Source organism: Phocoena phocoena, chromosome 19 (genome assembly GCF_963924675.1).
Source record: "Phocoena phocoena chromosome 19, mPhoPho1.1, whole genome shotgun sequence".
Taxonomy (NCBI): domain Eukaryota; kingdom Metazoa; phylum Chordata; class Mammalia; order Artiodactyla; family Phocoenidae; genus Phocoena; species Phocoena phocoena.
In genome coordinates, this window is record NC_089237.1 from 47291451 (window position 1) to 47312600 (window position 21150).

Genomic DNA, 21150 nt, shown 5'->3' on the forward strand with positions numbered 1-21150 from the left:
AAACCCCTTAGGATTCAGATGTGATTGAAAACCCAGGCAAACTAGCAGAGGACCTTGCAGAGTCCCAGGAGGAGCCAAGTTTCAAGGGAAAGTGCAGAATACCCGCTCATCAGGGGAGAACACCCCCCTGCAGCAGGCTGAAGCATAACCTAAATACAAATGGGAAGGGAAACAAATCAACTTCGGAGTGAGAAATCACTAAGCAAAGGTGCGATGAAAGAACTAGTGATCCTCTGTCCAGAAACACCAGGTCTGTTTTACAACGGACTCTCCATAGGGTAATTCCCGCTTCTTGGCATTTCAGATGATAAGCTTCCAGCCCTGAGACCAGACACTCTCTGCCAGTGCTCTGAAATGATTCTTTGGCAGCAAGGACCAAGTCTCCTTTGCAAACAAACACACAAAATAATGTCACCTCCATGCTACAGATTTCCATCAAGTCAAACCCCATCATCCTTACCTCAGTGGGGTGGAGGAAAGGGAAGGGGAGGGGAGGGATCCGGTAACATCCTTCAACTGTGACCTGGTCATCAGAACATTTAAAAATCCTGCCAATCAGCACCACCCCCCATTTCTCCTACCCCAGCCCCCACCTCATGTTAAAAAACCCCCAGTGTTCAGAAAAGCATTTCGGAATGCACACTAGTACATTTGCCAAATTCTGGGCCTGGTGATTTTTGTGCTTCCAGATTTGAGTCACCAAAGCTCATCGATTCTCTGTTCTTACTCCCTGGCAGACTCCCACAAGGGATATCCCATAGGGAACTAGACTTTTCCATATTGAACAAACAGGGTACATGAGTCCAGAAACAGCTATTCCCAATCCCTGCCAAGCGTATGGTCTCTGCAATGAAACATTTCAGCAATGCCTCCCCCCCTGGGAGAGGCTCTGGGTCTGCAGCCTCCAAAAGGCCTTGCTGCTGCCTTTAGCATGGCCAGATGTGCAACAGCATCTCTGGGTTTGCAAATTAAGCTCTATACCCATGATTCCCTCCAACCATCCCACCCAAGCACTAGAGAGTCACACAGATTTCAGAGAGTAAATTAAAGATCTGAAAGGCAACGGGGGAAAAGGGTGTGTGTGTGTGTGTGTGTGTGTGTGTTTTGGGGGGACTGTGTAGTGGTATGGTAGCATGGGAAAGAAGCTAGATTAATCTTTATCTGTCTAGATAAAGAAACTGGACATTCCTTACCTTTCAGTTGGGAGTTGTGTACAGCAAACATGTTGATGGTCATAAGCTGCAGCATGCGGGTACTTCCAATAGGAGAGGGACTACGTTGCAGCAACACCTGGAACTCCTTGAGGACCTTCTCAGCCACTGCAGGGAATGTCTCCATCCTACAAATACAGCCAGCCCATCAGCGAGGCACATCCCCAAGAGAACTCGGCGTACACACACACAGACACACACACACACACACACACACACACACACACTCATTCTCTCTCTCTCTCTCTCTTCTCTCTCTCTCTCTCTCTTTCTCTCTGCGCTCCCCCCTCCCGGAAAAGCAGATGGCTAACGCCTAGGACATTTCTTTGCTACTTTCACAAACCTTCCTAGCACCCTAAGGTTGTGAACAAATTTAAGAGAAAGAAGTTCAGAGTTTAGAGATGGAAATAACTCAATTTTTGGACAAATCGCCATGAGTTTTCATGCTTTGGTATGCTATTTCCTAACCTCTGGCAATAACTGGATTCAAGTTGAAATCAAAGTTTCTCTCTGAAACAATCAGTTTTTCTAAATAGTGAACAAATTTCCTTTAAGCTCTAAGACTGGCATATTCCCCAAACTCTCTGGTATGAAAACCATATTCTATGAAGAGGTACGTGAATCTAAAGATTCTTCACTCGAAGCTTTACTTCAGAAAACCAGACGCAGTTCTGCTGCCGTCTACTTAGGGACTCTCACACTAATCGCTCCACCTGAGGATCCCAAATCTCCCCTGGAAGAATCCCTCGACCTAGGGCCCTGATGATCTGTTTCAGTCTTTCCTGTGTTGCTGTCCTCCTCCCTCTCACAAGCCTCTGCTCATCAGGGTCTGTATGTTTTCAGGCCAGTGGAAATATAATGCCCTGGCCAACTGCCACTCCCAATACAGGAAGAGCCTGTAATGTAGGGAGGTAGAAATCTAGCCAGTGACCCAGGGCTCCTAAAGAGAGGTCATTCAAACCAATGCCTGCCAAAAGTGGCCACAAACAGTGGTGCATGCCTGGAGCTCCTCTGGCAACAGGAACAAACCACAGCTGAAGTCCTCAGAAATAAAAAGCAAATTTGAACTTGGTGCTAGAGAGAGAAACCAGGCACACGGGCCTTAGGGCCATGCCGAACAATTCGTGGTCAGCAGAGTATCTTTTATCCATCCTCAACGCCCCCCCACCCTCAAAAACAAACATACTGCTTGTGATACACTGTGGGGTGGGGTGAGGGAGAGCTCCAGCCTGGATTAATAAATAGTTTCTGGAAAGCCACAGGGAAGGGAATCCTCCTCAAAAGATGCAAAACCGTTTCAAGTCCTAGGGAAAGGTGCTTCTACTTTCACCTGAACCTTTCCCCGCTGAGTAGTACCTTCCTCAGGTCAGAAAACTCCAGAGCTTTCTGGCCTCCTGGCAATCTTCATTCCTTGCCCTTGGAGGCAACTCCTATGACTGACCTCCTAGTACCCAGAAGTCATGCCACAGTTATGGGTCAATTACAGTTTATACTCCAGTGCCCTTCTCTGCTGAGCTGCCCTCATTTTCATTGGCACAAAACATGCCAGGCTTTCTTCCCCCCACATGCCATTTCAAATGCCACTGCCACCACCCAACAACAACAACAAAACAACCGAAACACACTCTTTCACCCCCCCTCTAAAATATTTCAGAACCATTAAAACTCTTGGTCAGTTTGGAATGGCAGACAGTGATATGTTTGAGGCTGGACTGGATCCATTTTTCCCCATGGGCTATAACAAAGGTTTCATTTTAAATCTTGACACTGTGCAGCACTCTTTCTGGTAGAGGTGGGGAGGGGGGCTAGCACTTCTCGTTACGAGAATAGCAGAGTTCACTCTGCTTGAAAAGCAGCCACACTGGGCAAGTTTCAGAGCCATGTGTCTCCGTGTTGAAAGGCGGTAGAGAGCCAACACAGAACGACATGACAGAAGTGTCACGTGGGACAGTCTTGCTTCGAGGCTGTGTCTGAGGAAGCCTCTTCCCTGGATGGGAATTGAAACAGATCCATTAACACTCCCTAGGTCAGAATGAAGTCTCAAAAGAGCACCAGGCCAAATGTCCACATCTTCTTTTTTTCGAAAGTTAAAAAAAAAAAATCCCCCGTTCGCCTTTCAACTAGTTCAACATGATTAAAACGAAAGAAAAAAAAAAAATCAAATGCATAAGTTAGAGTAACTTCAATTCTGAGATATGAGGAAAGATGGCATTCTCAGACAAAAATCAGTTTTGTTAGGCCACAACTGAAGGACACACAGATAAAAGATTCTTCCTCAGAGCTCAATAACAGCGTTTCTGGTGCCCAGTTTCGTAACCAAAATGATGCCTGTTTTTGGCCTCAAGTTACCTGTGAGTAGTTTTCTTTCTTTCTCTTCACTCCACCCCATATTGCAGAACGAAAATTATACTAAAACTGAGATAATGACAGTATACAATTTGTTTAGGAAAAAAACCCACAAAATAAAATTATGGTTTTTATGGCTACATATGTAAGTATGTAAATATAGTAAAAAGGTCTGGAAGAATACATAACCTGATGTCCGGCATTATCTCTTTGGAAGGCACAGGGGTTGGGGGAGAGTTGAAAGAAATTTTAGAAAAGAATGTTATACTTTTATAAGGAGATTTTATATATTACTTATGTAATAATTGTAAAAGTTTTAGGCAAGAAGCAGCAGCAGTAGTAGCAGCAGAGGAAGAGGAGAGAAAGCATAAAAAAACGGCAATTTATAACAGCCCAAAACTGGAAGCATGCTAAAACGCCCAACAACAGCCGATGATGAAAATGGCACATCCATACAACTGAATTCTATTTTTTAAAAGCTGTATTAGATTTTTTAATCATGTGGGAGAAAGTCCAACATATATTAAATGTGGACAGTTTTAAAGTAGTTTAACGCGATCCCTTTTTATACATATTTGTAGAAAATAAATAAGAAAATGTGTGTGCGTGATGTATAGAAAAGAAGATAAAATATACACCAAGTGTTAGTGGTAGATAGTCGTCTCTGGATAGTGAGAATAACTTTTTATTTCTTCTTGTTGCTGGTTTTTCTAAATATTTTACAATAAGCACTGTATATAGTAAAAAGATTTCCCCTACAATGAATACTTCTGGCTTTTGTATATAATACATTTATAATTTTAAAAAAATCAAGACACAAACATTATATTCTTAACAATTCAGAGTCCAAAATAAACATGAGCCTTTGAATTCCAAGAGATCTTGAAGCTGTGCAAATAGCATGACTCGGCAAGCAAGTAAAAACTAAAGTGGTAACTTCAACCTAGGCTGTAATGGGAAGCAAAATTATTCTGTTTGTCACAAATCAAAAGTCTACAGGCTGCCGGCTTCCCGACCTCTCTCAGAGGAGTCTGAGCACAGGTCTGATCTGCCTCTCCCGGGGAAAGCCAGTGTCTGTCAGGAGCCACACGGCACCCTGACCTATTCCCCTTCCTGAGCCTGAGAGGATTCCGGCCCCATCCTTTAAAGCTGCAGAAGGTACGGTCACTTTCAGGATACGAGTTTCGCTGGCTAAAGTGACTGCTTTCTGAAGTGATCTCCAGAGATACCTTGTCTCATTTGAATGGTAGTTTCAAGAAACCATTCTTTCAGACAATACTGGGACCTAGACCCGTGAGTGACTCAGATAGTGACTAACGGGGCCGGACCCAACCTCTCATATGCTGGGGAACACAGCTGGGCCAGACAACATTCTCTGCAGAAAAGAATCAGGCTCCCTAACTTTTCTTAACACCTTAATTTTTAAAAACTGAACAAGATAGGAGCGAACCAGTAGCAAAAAACAAAACAAAACAACTAAGCCGTTTGACAGGGTAACAATGAGGGGAAAAAAGTCATAGTGCTACAGAACATAAGGACTGGAACAGACCTTGGAGATCATCTATTTAAACTACTGATAAGGAAACCAGAGCCCACAGAGGCTCTGACTTGTTCCCTCTCGAGGTCTTAGAACTAGTCAGCGGAGAAAAACAAACTCTTTTTGGCACTTGATTCCATCTAACACTCCGCACCTCTTTTTCGCTGGTTGCTGAGAGGAAGGAGACCAGCGTTGCACACATTAGGCCCTCAAGCGTACGCGGATGCAACGGAGAACACGGGGCACGGACAAGATGAAGACTGGGAGAGCCACGGGGGGCTTTTCTCAGCAGGCAGGCGGGACAGTGGATGTGTCTTCAGCTGCTCCCCATTACAATCTCCTCACTCTTAATTCGTTTTCAACGCCTCCCACATTTCACATCTTCTTGGTAATTAGGCAGCAGTCCATGTTGTTGTGTGTGGCTCGGGCTCATTGCTTTTCTAGTCTTACAGACTTCTATACTTCTTTTTTTCCAATAGAAAAATTATTGCTGTTTCTGCCTTCCAGAATAAATATGGGGCTCAATTCTCTTTTTACCTCTAGGAGAGCACAAGAGGAGTACTCACCGAGGGGCTGGGGTGCCTAGAATTTACGTACATTTTCCTCATATGAACACTACGACGACTCGCTGTTCATGAAGGTGCAACTAGACTGGCCTTATCTTTTTGCCAACAGAATATGTTATATGCAGAAATGGAAGAGATCTTGAAAAATAATCTGGACCACAGCAAACCACCTCTGACAAATGAGATAATCTATTTGCTCGCAAAGGCTTCCAGAGAAGAAAATTCCTGAACGTCTTCCCTCTGTGAAATCTTCTTACACCTAACCCAAACCTCTCCAGCTGCAACATAAGCCTATTGTATTTTTCTCTTGCTGTCATCCTAAAGAAGTCAAAACTATTTGGTTATGACCCTAACATTTAAACACAGTTAGGGTACCCCCAACAGCTGTCTCCAAATAAAACTTTTTTTAACCTTATTTTTTATTTTTTGCGGTACGCGGGCCCCTCACTGCTGTGGCCCCTCCCGCTGCAGAGCACAGGCTCCGGACGCACAGGCTCAGCGGCCATGGCTCACGGGTCCAGCTGCTCGGCGGCATGTGGTATCTTCCCAGACCGGGGCACGAACCCGCGTCCCCTGCATCGGAAGGCGGACTCTCAACCACTGCGCCACCAGGGAAGCCCTACCTTATTTTTTTAAAGATTAATTTGTCCTCTCAGAAATCAATTTCTAGCTTTTTAATCATTATTGTGATCCTTTCTCAAACTTCCTTCAAAATATCTTAATATGAGAGTTTTAAAAAGGGGAAAAAATAAGGTTCTAACTAATGCTTAAACTGATTTAAAATATATATATATATGTGTGTGTGTGTGTGTATATGTATGTGTGTATATATATATATATATATATATATATATATATATATATCTCCTAAACATTCGTATACTCTGGACCAAGATTTATAACTTTTTTAGTCCCAAGAGTCTCTAACAGAGCTAAGAAATACCTAGGGCAGTGGTTCTCAACCAGGAGCAATTTTGCACTGCGGGGAACATTTGGCAATGTCTAGAGACATTTTTAATTGTCATAACTGGGGGTGAAGAGAAGGAATGCTACTGGCATGCAGTGGGTAGAAGCCTGGGATGCTGTTAAACATCCTACACAGGACAGCCCCTACAACAAAGAATTATAAGGTTCAAAATATTAACAGTACAGAGGTTGAGAAATCCTGACTTAGGGCAAACATGGGGTACATAAAAAGTTAAAGAATAAACACAGGAAAAAGAAAAAAGGAGAAAATACTGACTAGAAAGGTAGTAAGGGGGAAAAAAGATTTTTTAAATGAGAATTTTAAAAGAAATAAAGAGATAAGGAACCATAGCACCTACTTTAAGTGCAGTACAGTGGTATTTCTGATATGATGTGCTATTTTATGAAATAATATCTTCTTATTATAAGATAATAATCCTGAAACTGCACCCACCCTGAAACTGCAACTTTACATTACTCACTACTGACTGGCCTACTACGACCCATAGAATACTAGATCCTTCTCTCCAGTCTTTCACAATCTACCCATTTCTTGTAATAATTCACTTATTCCTACAACAAATATTTACTGAGCACCTACTACATGCCAGGCACTAGGGATACAACAGTCTTAAGCAAAAACGCTGACATGGGGGTGGGGTGAGGGGTTGTTACTGATGCACCTAGTTTACTTTGCTGAGTAAATCACGTCACACTTATTTCTGCTGGTAGAGATGCATCTATTGGCACTACTCCAAGTTTCCCAAGTCATTTCAAAATCAAGACTATAGCCATCCCTGTCACTCTTGCCCAGGCTGATGACAAATGAATATGTAAAAGGTACAGTGTCTAGTTTACCATCCACAAACCGTGTTTCTTCAAGCAGGACAAAGCTTTTCAGCTTCTCCCACTAAGGAAACCTTCTAGAGCATTACAGATACACTTACAAGGTTATGACAGAAAGTGAAAGGGAGGGGCTTCCCTGGTGGCACAGTGGTTAAGAATCTGCCTGCCAATACAGGGTACATGGGTTCGAGCCCTGGTCCGGGAAGATCCCACATGCTGCGGAGCAACTAAGCCCATGCGCCACAACTACTGAGCCTGCACTCTAGAGCCTGCGAGCCATGACTACTGAGCCCACGCGCCACAAGTACTGAAACCCACATGCCTAGAGCCCGTGCTCTGCAACAAGAGAAGCCACTGCAATGAGAAGCCCACGCACCGCAACAAAGAATAGCTCCTGCTGACCACAACTAGAGAAAGCCCGCACGCAGCAACAAAGACCCAACACAGCCAAAAAAATTAATTAATTAAAATCTTAAAAAAAAGAAAGTGAAAGGCAAACACTGACAACAACTGGGGGAACTATAATCCAAAGCAAATCACCTCAAAGGGTAGTTCACAATAAAACCTCCAACTCAGAAAATATTAAAATGCAGAGACGACCTGAGGGCACTGCCACCCATTCCTCTCCTGGAATAACGAGGCACTCAGCACAGGGGCACCAGCTTTACACAGTGAGGAGAAACTCGGATCCACCAAAGGGATACTCAAAACCTGATCTCTTCCCAGAGACTTAATGGATTAAGTAACAGGGTCTCACCGAAACCACCTTCCCTGAGATTTATATGGAAACCCGTGGTGAATGGTGAAACCATAGAGAAGTCTTAGCATTTACTGAGGTCAGCAATATGGTGCAGGAAACTGAGCACAGGAGGAAGGGGTATGGTTCGAAGGAAGAGAAAATGTTGGAAGAAAGAAATTACTGTCCACTAATTTTCAAGGGAAAATTAGTGGATAGTATTTTCCCCCAAGGAGGACCCCTGGCAGCTGCACCCAGGGACTAAGCATGACTTCCTTGCGGAGCTCACTAGGGGCTGAGCCGGAAGGCAGAGGAAAGAGAAACCCAGAGGGATTAGGGGTGGGGGCTGGGAAAAGATTGTGGTTAAAAGGGGGCTTTAGTAAAGGTAGGGAAGGGGGAGCCAGAGGGATGGAGAGTAATATTTCCCAAACTTCATGAGCACAGTAGGAGAGTGAGTGAAGGGAAGAGGAGAGAAGTTGGAGGCCCCTAAGAATTCACACCCTGTGCCCTCAGTTACAAACACAGTCTAGTTGCTAACAATATTAAATTCCAAAATGACTTGTAATGTAGGAAAATAAAATAAACATCCTGCACACTTACCCAATCCGGGTAAACAGCTTCCCATGGGCATGGAGAAAACTGAGGATGAACCTTTTGTTCAGCTGCATGGGAAAAAAAGAGAGGAGAAAACAATTAAACTTTCCCCAGTTTCCTGTCACTGAACAGAGTCCCTAGTGACACAATAACCTGGCCAGGGTCTAAGGGGTGGGCACTAGGGATGGGAACCAAATGAACATGCCCAAACTCTCACACAGACCCAGAGCCCATGCCCAACAGCTGCTGCTCAGCTGAGCCAAGATGACAGCAGGCTCGGTGAACGGACAGCACCCCCTGCTGGCAGTAGTGTCTGTGTGCAGGGAGCGAAGCACTGAATTCCAACTAAGCTGGGTAGATGGCTGTCACCCTCTGCCATCTAGAAGTCACTCTGTCCCCATAATGACGGAAATGAAACACTGACAAGTACAGGACAGGGATGATGATGATCTTGGATAAGTCCCTTCTCCTTCTTATGAGCTGTTTTTCTACCTACCCAAAAAACAACTCTTCTTTGGTAACCAAGGGTAAGGTAATCCCACCACTAACTAGCTTATCAAATTGTACTTCTCCAGCTTTGAAAATAAAAGTTCAAACCTTTCCTTTTTTTTTTCTTTTCTTTTCTTTGAAAGAAAAACTGAAAGCTGGGGTTATGTGAAATCCTCTGGCTTTTAAATGTTGGCTACTAAAGAAAAAAAATTTAAACATTAGGCAAGCCAAAAGCACACGTTTGCCAGCCACATCTGGCTCACAGCCACGAGCTACCGAATTTTCAATCTCAGTTCAAGGTTCTAGAAAATCTACTTCTATCAAAATTTAGGGGATACATTCCTCTAAGCAAAACAAGGCAGGGGAAAAAAATTCAACTCCAAAGAAAGTGGAAATAATCTAAAGACCAAACCCTGTCATCTTCCCTGGTCTCCTGGAAGCAATATGCTCAGGGCCCTGTAGCCAGACAGGGAAGACAGATAAAGGATTTTGATCTCAAGGTGGTGGTTAGGGCAAGAACAGTCCAGCACCCTGGATGCTGTGCCCAAGAGGAAAATACTCTTCTGGTTTACACCCCTGCAAAACAGAAAACCATTCAAATTGTGGCAGTTCCACCAATTTCACAAGGAAGCTGGGTGTGAGGAAAGGAGGGCATTCTCACCTCCCCAATGACTTCAACCACAAACTGCAAACAATCTTCAGTCTTTATATTTGCTTAAACAAATTACACTTAATCAGCAATACCAGACAAAACTCTGATTTCTGTAGTTAAAAAGGATACTTCATGGAAAGTAACCTGTCTCTATAGTGAGGTGAGTCAGGGCAGGGAACACTGGGTTCCATGAACAGAAGGGAAAGATGAGGACCTGCCACAAAATAAATGGCCGAGGGCTCCGCCACTGTTAGTGGCAAGGCCTGGGCTAGAATGCAAAGGAAGGTGGTGAAAAACTTACCCCTCAAACCTCTGCCACTTACCTGCTGTGGGGTCTCAGGCAACTGATCTAACCTCCCAAAGTTTTTCTTTCTACGCAGTGGAGATAACAGTACCTATACATTAAGGGACTGGTGCATGAGATAAGGCAACTAAAAGCACATGCTCAGCATCTGTAAACACTCAAGTGTCAGCTGAACATTCTCTCCCAATGAATGGTAGAGTGAGTGGTAAAATGTTAACAACTGGAGATTCCAGGTGAAGGATATACAGGAGTTCCCTGTATTATTCTTGCAACTTTTCTATGGGTATAAAATTATTTCAAAATAAAAAGGTAAAAATATATATTCTCTCTCTATTCTTGTTTTAACTCAACTGTCCCTTTTTCCAGCTGCCAATCATAAACTGGTTAACTCATCCACAACTAGTTATATTTATACATACAGGATACTTTGGTAGAAACAGAACGATATTAACCCATCTCGTTCAAGCCAATTACTATCCCCCAAGCCGCAAGATAGCTCAGAAATTCAAGCAACTTAAACCAGTGAATGACAGAACTTGAACCCAGGTCTTCCGATTCCAAAACAGTTCTCCTCCCCTTAAACTGCCATCTATCTCAGGAAGAGAACAGGTGAGCTTATTCATGAAGAGCCAATGAGGGGGGAAGAGCAACTAAAAAGAGCAGTTCAGTTTTACCTTTAAGTTTTCCTTACCCATTAGGTAGGAAACAGTGTGTAACTCACAGTGCCTCCTGGAACAAAATGAGTGCACCATGAGGTTTTTTAATGCTGGAGTTCTAGCTATACTTCCCAAAGATCCTTCTCTTAGGGTAGTAGATGAAGCCTACTTAATTACCTGACTTCACACCTGCCATTATCACATTTTAACTATATCTAGTAGAAAGATATAGTTATATATCTTTAGTTAAAGAAAGGATTCGTTAAAGAAAGGATTTCAATGCATTGTTTTTCAACTAGTGATAGTGAAGGGAATCTTAGCAAACTTTGTCAAACTATACACACATTCTCTCTGACCTTGGTTATTGAGAACCACTGCTTTATTTTTAGTCTGAAAGTACCTGTTACCCTAAATATAGTTTCTCTTTATCTGTCACCAACATTTTGAGTAGGAAAGGAGCTAAAATGTAGATACATTCTAGAGAGAGGTAAAGCACGTTATACTGAGGAAGGAGATTTGTTACACATTGATCAAAACGGGACTAAGCACTGTCGTAAATTAATAACATGAAGTCAGCAAGCGCTGAGGCAGAGCTTCTGGAAAACCTAACTGATACCAAGCCCAAAAAAGGAAGGTCTTAGTCTGAGCTTCCTCCCTCTCCAGCACATCACCATGGATTGGCTTCATGTTTGGAGCTTTTTGATTCTTAACAATACACTCAGATGGTCTCACTCAGGTAGAGAAAGAACTGTTTTTCCGCATATGGTGAGACTATCTGTCTCCAGATCTTCCTCGTGCAATTACATACTGTTCACCAGAAACTAAAAATGCTTCTTGGGTGTAGCCCTAAGAGACAGTGTTTAGAATTATTAAAGGGCTCCTGGCTCTCTGGTTTAAGTCCACAGCCGACTCACAAGGGACTCTTGGGCCTTTTGTACCATCTAAAAGCAAGGACCCAAAGAGACACTAATGGCAATAGTTGGATGGGTAGGTCTCTGGACACTCACAACAAAGTCTGTCCTTCCATTAACTATGGGGTTATGAGTAAAATGGTTTGGGTTGTTCCTCAACTGTAAAATGGAATTTCTACCACTGACGGTACCTAACTCAGAGCTGAAAGGATAAAACGAAGTAATACAAATTAAAGCATTTTGAGGAATAAATGTCTTATGCAAGCCCCGGTTATTACTACTCAGAACTGCCTAAGTGCTTTATGAACTGTGTAGCAAGGAAAGAGAAAGAAGCTCCTCAGAGGCAGCAAGACATCACCAGAGGAGAGGATTCTGAAATATGCCCAATTTTAATTCCTAATAGTTGTTCCTGCTTCTAAAAAGTTGTGTGGAAAACTGAATTTCTGAAAAGTGAATCATTTTAAGGACAGTAGGAGGAATTGAGAGGAATTCCTCAGTATTAAGAGGAATTCCGGCATGCGTCTTTAAAGCGTTTTGGGGAACATAAACTATCATTCTCTAATTTATTCATCTGGGATGTCTCTACTTTTATATACCAAGCACTAAAAAAAAAAAAAAAAACTTTGTTGTGTTTTAAAAGGGGGGCTCTATCCCCTTAGATATGAGACAACACAGGTGAAGACCAAATTTCAATGGTACCTGTTAGAAAATATCCAGGACTTTCAGAGCCTGCCATCAAAGCCCAGTTATCTCCCTAAAGCACTGAGATCACAGGTGGAAAAGAATGTGAGCACAGAGGTGAAGCTGCCCACCTTCATCCCTGTGCTCCCCTGACAGGCACAATCAAGAGCAGACCAACAAGACAGGGTCCCCAAAGCCAAAGAACTTGTAGCCCAAGAAGAAAAGATAAATAACAAACCAACTTGCCAACTCCCCATTTATGTTCCAAAACCTAAGACAAGGCCTTCTGACTATGAAGGTGCCAGGAGGGACTGTGCTTCCCTTACTGTCACTATCCCTCAGCCAGGAAAAGTCTGTGGCAGGGAGATCTAAGGAGATGATAGAGAAAGTGAGGAAGGAGGGCACGGCACACAAAACATGGAAGCCTACCGGTAAGTCAGCAGTATAATACTCATATAGCAGGAATAAAAACTGCTCATTAGAACTTTCAGTATTCCTCTTTCCAGGATATAGATAAATAAAAATGCATAGGCAAGTCAAGTAGCAAGACTCAAATGCCTTGTAGGGAGACAAAGCAAATCACAAAAGTCCATCTTCGAATCCCAAAGAGCCACACTGAGGCTGAGGTAGAGCAGGTATGGTGATTACTCTTCACCTTCAGTTTCTTCACCCCTGAACTGTTCTGGGCAGGATGACAGCTCAATTAGCTCTAATTAAGCCCAAGTTCCATGTAGAGCTGTCCTACTTAGATGGCTGGATCTAAGCCATGTGAATTCAAGTGTAAAACGTGCCTCTTAAAACCAATGCACCCCTTGAAACAACAGCTCTCACTCTCACACTGCAGCTTGGTGCTGCCTCAACAAAGTCTTACATTAAAGCAATTTACTTGCTGTTACTTCATTATCTCTCCTACTTAAAGCCAGCAAACTGGAGGGAAATTGGGCTAAATGTCAAATCAGCAGTCAGCTCCGGAAAACCGCCAGCAAGCAGAGGGACAGCTGAGCTTAGAGTACCGGGCTGGCTCTCAGGAGGAAAACTGGCACTAGGTCTAAAGAAAAGAAAGAACCACGAATTTGTGACTATTCTGTATTTATCGCTCCTTTGTTTACTGTGGGGGAGGGAGTAGTAGTACGTTATAATATGAACAAAGACCACTGATCTGGGTTCAAGACCTGGGTTCAAATTTTGGTTATGCCATTTATTTTCTATATAACTATCGACAAATCACATCAACTTTCTAAGGCTGTTTCTTCAACTATAAAACAGGAAGGCAGGGTGAGATCAATATCGGTGATTCTATAACCCTGAGTGTGTATGCATCACAAGAAGAGCGTCTGTAAAAAATATAGATGCCCCAGTCCTTCAGAATCAGAATCCTCAGGGAGGGGAGAAGGGGACTGCGAATCAGCATCTTTAAAAGGTCTCCAGGTAATTCTGAAAGACAGCTAGATCTGGGAATCCCTGGGCTAGATCACGCGTCAGCAAATTATGGCCGAAGCGTTTTTTAGTGTGGCCCATGAGCTAAGAATGGCTCTTATATTTTTTAACAGTTGAAAAAAATCAAAAGAATTTTTCATGACGCATGAAAACTATATGAAATTTAAATGTCAGGGTCCACAAATAGAGTTCTATTGAAACACAGCCACACTTGTTTGTTTCATATTGTCTGTGGCTGCTTTCCCCCTACAAAGGCAGAGCTGAGCAGCTGTAGCTGAGAGTGTGCCCAAAAGCCTAAAATACTATCTGGCCCTTTACAGAAAAAGTATGCTGATCCTTAATCTCATCTATAACACTGGGGTCTCAAAAAAATGTTTGTACCTGCACAACACTTCAGGGCTACCACACACATACTGGAAACAGCAATGAATCTCACAGGCTGTTAAATAGCAAGCCCCACCTCTCTGGATGTTCTGACACCTACCCTCCCACCTATCACCTCAGGGGAATCACCAAACCACAGTGTTCCTTCCAATTCTAAAAGCCCACAGATGAACAGTTCTAACTAAATCTAATCTTTCTTACCAGCTTCTGGGCAAACACCATCCTATTCTATGTTATCACAAAATACACCAAATGCCAAAAGACTGCTGAACTCAAACACCCCAAAGGCTACAGAGAAATATAAAAGGGGCTCTCAAGGTTTCCACCTTGGAAGCCACTATGGGGTGGAAACACAACACACCCAAGCCCAATCAATATTTCACTTAGGTCAGAGGGCCCCAGGACTTTTCAAGGGAAAGTGCCAGAGTAAGGCTTATGAATCCCTGTGCTGTGTGGTCTGACAGTCTAGAGCTCAGAAGTGCCACCAGCTTAGCATCTCAAGGTATACAGGGAAAGAGAGAAAGTTCAGCCAAAGGGCGACACTGTTGCTCTGACTGAGTTACTTTCTGAATGACTCCTCTTTCTGACTCATCTCTCTCAGAGCCTGGGAACTCTCATGCCCATCCACCCAAAAAAATGGGGGAGATGGGACACCTTTGCAACTGCACAAAGTGGGAGAGAAGAGGACAGGGCTGAAGCTCCCACTTGGTGAAGAGTTGGGCACCAGAAAATAGTTTTCCAAAGGCACATACACAAGCTCAAACCCTCTTTTAAATGAATGGATCAACAGAGCGCTGATGATGGTGAGGTCCTTTTCACACTGTGTCCACCCATTCACGTATTCATTCAACAAAAACTTTCTTGCCATCTTCTAGGGACATGACACTGTGCATGAACTATGAACAAGGCAGAGAAAATGCCTCCTCTGTGGTTGACACAATTATAAAGTACCATGATTGGCGAAGGATGGGATGCTGTGTATTTCCACAGCAGGAGCATCAGAGATCTCAGAGGAAAAGAGGTGAAGAGTCATGCCTATGTTTCATAAGCATAGGGGACAGCATGTGTGATGGTCCCAAGAGTAGAACGTTGTAGACTGGCATGGCCAGGTGAGTGATTCTGCAAGAGGGAGGCTAAAGAAATAGGCTGGGCCAAGTTATAGATGTCCTTGTTAAAGAGTCTGATCTTAGTCAAAGCCACTGAAGGGTTTTGAGCAGGGAAGTGACATGAGCAAACCTCCATTTTTAAAAGGACATTCTGACAACTGTTTAGAAATTTTAGTTTTTTTTTTTTTGGTTGGGTGGAGGGAGTACGGAGTAAAATGTTTACAGGCCAGGAGACCAGTTAAGAAGCTGCTGCAATCATCCATTGGCAGTAGAGACAGAGAAAAGAGGGAAGACAAAGAAAACCATCATTCCACGCTCAATCAATCAGGATCCCTTGTCCCTAACTCCCAACAGTTCTAGTTCTAAGTAACTCAATTTACAGAGACCAGCAGTGGCCCAGAACCAAGCAGAAGTCTTTAGAATCACACAGAAGTCTTACGCAAACTAAGTGAAACACTGATTTCATTTTTAGAAATAATTTGGATATTCTTACCTTATTTCCTTTCAATAATATTTTTAAACAGCCTAGCATAGTGTCTGGTACTTAATACATATTCAGTAAGTGACTGTTGAAGAATCTGTTAAAATACATAGATTTGAGGGGCTTCCCTGGTGGCACAGTGGTTAAGAATCCGCCTGCCAATGCAGGAGACACAGGTTTGAGCCCTGATCCGGGAAGATCCCACATGCCGCGGAGCAACTAAGCCCATGCGCCACAACTACTGGGCCTGCACTCTAGAGCCCACGAGCCACAACTACTGAAGCCCGCGCGCCTAGAGCCTGTGCTCCGCAACAAGAGAAGCCACTGCAATGAGAAGCCCATGCACTGCAACAAAGAGTAGCCCCCGCTCGCTCCAACTAGAGAAAGCCCGTGTGTAGCAACAAAGACCCAATGCAGCCAAAAATACATTTAAAAATATATATATATATAATATATAGATTTGAGAGTAGTAAGATAGATTATCCAGGTAATACACAGAAAAAACTCACAAGAAAAACAGGACAGTACTAATACTAATACTAATGCTGAAGGGAAATAGCACACTCACCACTGTTTATGAGAATTTAAATATTTCTCTTTCTGGAGGATAATTTGGCAAAACCCAAAAGTACTCAAAGGAAAAGAGAGTACTGGGCTTCCCTGGTGGCGCAGTGGTTAAGAATCTGCCTGCCAATGCAGGGGACACAGGTTCAAGCCCTGGTCCAGGAAGATCCCACATGCCCATGCACCACAACTACTGAGCCTGTGCTCCATGAGCCACAACTACTGAGCCTGTGCTCCATGAGCCACAACTACTGAGCCCTCCCACGTGCTGCAACTACTGAAGCCCGTGTGCTTACAGCCTGTGCTCTGCAACAAGAGAAGCCACTGCAATATGAGAAGCCTGCGCACCGCAACGAAGAGTAGCCCCCGCTCGCCGCAACTAGAGAAAGCCCACGCGCAGCAATGAAGACCCAACGCAGACAAAAATAAATAAATAACATTTTAAAAAAAGAAAAGAAAACAGAGTACTATCGAGATTTAAGGATTTTGATCCTGAGTAACAGCAGCTCCATCTGCTACATTCCAGCTCAAGAGACTGGACAAGAAGAGACCACAGCTAACATCAGAATACAAGACAAAGTCCTTACAATGGCCTACAAGAGTCCTGTGTAATAATCATTCTCCACTCCTGCGGCTTCCTGATACTTGAATATGCTAAGCACATTCCCACTCAGGGGGCGTGGGGCAGGGGGCGTGGGGGGGCGATATTTTCTCTCTAGCCCAGTGGTTCCCAACCCTTACGATTCGTGGGAATTACCTCTGAATCTTTAAAAAATACGGACGCCTGACTTCTATCTCCAGATATCCTGATTTAATTGGCGTGGAGGTGAAACCTGGGCATGATGATTTTTAAAAGCTTCCCAGATGATAGTACTGTACCAAAGTTTGAGAACGACTGCTCTAATTTACACTGTTTTTATAGCACTTATCACCAATTTTTACACACACACCATGACAGCAAGGACCTTGTGGGTTTCATTCACCACAGCCAGAGACTCCTAGAGGGTAACCGATAAATACTTGAACAAATAGCCTTTCTAGCCTGGTCTCTGGCTGCTCCTCCTGCCTCCACTCTTGCTGATACAGCCCACCCTTCAGCAACAAACAATTTGTGACGCCCTAAATTCACCATGTTCTTCCTGCTGCTATGGCCCATCTCCATCTAATGCCTTCTCACGCACTCCTTTTTATATCTAATAAAGCCCGTCTTTTCCTTGCTTAAGACCCTCTTCCCAACCCTCTTACCTCCAGGCTGAGCTTGACACCTTATCCTCCAGACTCAGAGACTGTTTCACATGCCTCTGTGATACTGGGTGTCATGGTACATCTTTATTATATACACACGTCTGTCTTTATATGAGCTCTGTCCATAAAATTTTTCCATGATGATGGAAATGTTCCTTATCTTCACTGACCAATACAATAGCCATCAGCCACAGGTGAGTAATGAGTGTTTGAAAGGTGGCTACGGTGACTGAGGAACTGAACTTTTAATTTTATTTCATTTTAATTAAATAGCCCCATATAGCTAGTGGCTACCACACCGGTCAGCACAGCTCTAGGCTGATGTCCTTTAGTGAATGATTCGTTTCTATGTACCAGGACACAGGAATTATCAATAGTGAGGGACAGCTGATTGAAGAGATGGATGGATATGAGTTTGGTCCAAAGATTATAATACCCATACTTTTATAATTTCTGGCTTTGCCATATGATCGGAGCAAAAGACACATCCTGAACCACAAATAAGGCTCAGCCAATGGGAGCAAAGGATTGGAAGAACCTATTCTACTCTTCTGCCCAGATATATAATCCACATAGCGTGGAAGTGTGGCCTCACACCTGATTTTAACTATTGGACTGCACCTTTCAGAAGCTTGGGGGCAGCTCCCGACTAAGGACAGGTTGAATTTACAGAGCTGGCTCTGTGCTTTAGGAGTTAAAAGTACCCCAACCTACAAAGACACAACTCAGACACCGAGAGCTCAAGGTTTCCCAGCTGAGCAAAACAAGTGTGTCATACTCAACCACCTTAGTAACAGTCAAAACTTCTCCAGCACCTTCTCTGCGTAAGGCACATTTGTAAGCACTTTATGACTATTAGCCCAGTTAACCTCACAACAATCCTGTGAGGTAAGCACTACTATTACTTCTATGTTACAGATGAGAAAACTGAGCAGAGAGGTTAAGTGACCAGCCCAAGTCTGGTTCCAGAGTCTGAGCTCTTAATCTTCCACCTTTAAAAGGGGCAACTTTTTTGGCAGAACCAAGAATCACACTGAGGATGTTTATAAAGGCCAAAAGCTAAAGCAACCCCAAGCAAAAACCTACCAATGGCTCCAGCTATCATTCACTGAAAGACCGCTAGGCCAAACCAACCGACAACTCTTGCAGATTAAGGGAAGTAGACACTTCCAGTCCAGATCATACCATGAAAGTCGGTGGAAGCACTTAACAACTGTACTCTAGGATAATGCCAGCCAGAAGAGAGAAAAAGGAAAAGTGGGAAAAGTGAATAAAAGCTTGTTCTCCATAGCAGTAAAATACCAGAAATAAAACTAGTAAAATAAAAACCCTAATATTTTTCTAGATAAATCCACAACCTGCCTGTTTAATAAGGAAGGAGTTCTTCAAGAATCAAAGAATGTATGTGCATTTACACACTATCATCAAGGGACTGTGCATGGTCCAGAGAAAATATCAGAAAACATACCCTCCTGCCTACCCACCTACCACAATACAGGAACACCCCTGAATATCTCAGGAAAGGGAGGAGTAAGAACTAATCTAAGAACCCAGAGAAGAACGAAGCTTCAGTTTAAGAAAGATGTGGTCACAAAGAAGGTTTCACAAACCACTCTACTGTGGGCACCAAAAAGCAAATAACCAGCATTACAGGGCGCTCTGACAACCTCATGTGAGCTTCAGATTTAAGCAAGGCACCAAATAAGGGAAGGATTCTGGAGCATCAACTCCTAGGAAAAGTGTTTCAAGTTAAAAATGGTTATTCAGGTTTGGATGTGAACTTCTGTATCTGTTCTTTATCAACAGAGGCACCTCTACCTCACTGGCAGCTAGCAGTAGAAAGGGAAGAAAATGGTTGGAATAAAAATGGGTTGCACATAGATGACAAAATGAGCTGACGCAGCCTGGCATTTACCTGGACACCAAAGACAAGGCTATAAACATGCAACACAGAACTTGCAGGATCCCACATCCCAGCCGGACCCAAGCGTCGCCAAGGAGCAGGCTGGCCATGATGTCACTTTTCCCCCAACAGCCAGAGTTCAACATTAAGGCCAAAAACCACAGCACTTTTGGTGAGAGACTCAGTTTCACTGTGACTGGAGGAAGGCCCGCTTCCATCTAGTTTTCTGTCAGTCATATCCTTTTTGTGCTGGTTCCCAGACTCAAAATATCTAGTTCAAAAGGCACGGCAAACACCTTCAAATTCCTTGTATTTGATCCAATTCTCCTCTTCACTTTCCTTACCTTCTCTCAACAATGAAAATCAATCTTAGGCACACCAGAAAGCAGGTAAATCATGAACATTAACTTCTTCCTAACTTATTTACAGTGCTTTATCCCTTTCACTGTTACTATGAAATGTATAGGGAAAATGTGAGTTTAGAGTTGAAAGAGAAGCACGAAAATGACGAGTCAAACACCAGTTACGCCGGGACTTCCCTGGTGGTGCAGTGGTTAAGAATCCACCTGCCAATGCAGGGTACACGGGTTTGATCCCTGGTCCGGGAAGATCCCATACGCCATGGAGCAACTAAGCCCGTGCACCACAACTACTGAGCCTGTGCTCTAGAGCCCCCGAGCCACAACTACTGAGCCCACGTGCCGCAACTACTGAAGCCCGCGCACCTTGAGCACGTGCTCCGCAGCCAGAGAAGCCACTGCGATGAGAAGTCCGCGCACTGCAACGAAGCGTAGCCCCCGCTCGCCGCAACTAGAGAAAGCCCACGTGCAGCAATGAAGACCCAACACAGCCAAAAACAAACAAACAAGCAAACAAACAAATAAATAAAAACCAATTACACTGGGTTACACAGTTTGCTTAGTTTGTGACAATTGATCAACCTGTATGGCTTTGACACATGCACTTTCCTGTATGTATATTATACTGTAATAAAGTTTTCTTCAAATTACCACAACCTTTGCTGCTGTTCCACAAAAAGCCTTTATTTCATGCCAGTATCCTTTGTCCTATATGTCCTAACCCCCATCAAGATTCTAACTCTGAGGTGGTAAAAAATGAAGGTGACTGTGCTAAAAGGCTGTGGCTCCATCTAGGCGCAGAAAGCTATGCTGGTGTTAAATACCAGATCTATTGATGGTGTAAATTAGATCCCATTTTACAGATGTAGAAACAAGGAAAGAGACTGAGAAACGTGTCGGCAGAAATAAAAAGAAATTTAGGAATATGACCCAGAAGATCTGACTCCAAGTCTGCATCAGCCACAAGGGACAGCTTCTCAGGGGGGCACCAAGGGCATCTACTAGTGTCTTATCCAACCTTTTGATATGTATCACTTCAAAGTATTTTAAAAGCCATACTGTTTTACAGATCTGTCCGGAAGTCTAAAAGAAAATATGCCAAAGAAATTCCTCAAAGAGAATGTCAACTGACTTACAAATAGTTTGCTTTACAAATTAGGGGCTAGCATCTCAGAG

At 43.4% G+C, this 21150-nt stretch overlaps 1 protein-coding gene across 1 annotated transcript in view; it reads right to left on the reverse strand.

Annotated features, from left to right (window-relative positions):
- SMG6 (SMG6 nonsense mediated mRNA decay factor) overlaps window positions 1–21150 on the reverse strand; it is a 235560-nt gene that overhangs the window by 176099 nt on the left and 38311 nt on the right. Inside the window, exons 9-10 of the mRNA XM_065897653.1 lie at window positions 8809–8870; window positions 1194–1339 (exon numbers count right to left, since the gene is read on the reverse strand). Coding sequence (XP_065753725.1) covers window positions 1194–1339; window positions 8809–8870 — 208 coding nt within the window. The remainder of the gene's footprint in view (window positions 1–1193; window positions 1340–8808; window positions 8871–21150) is intronic.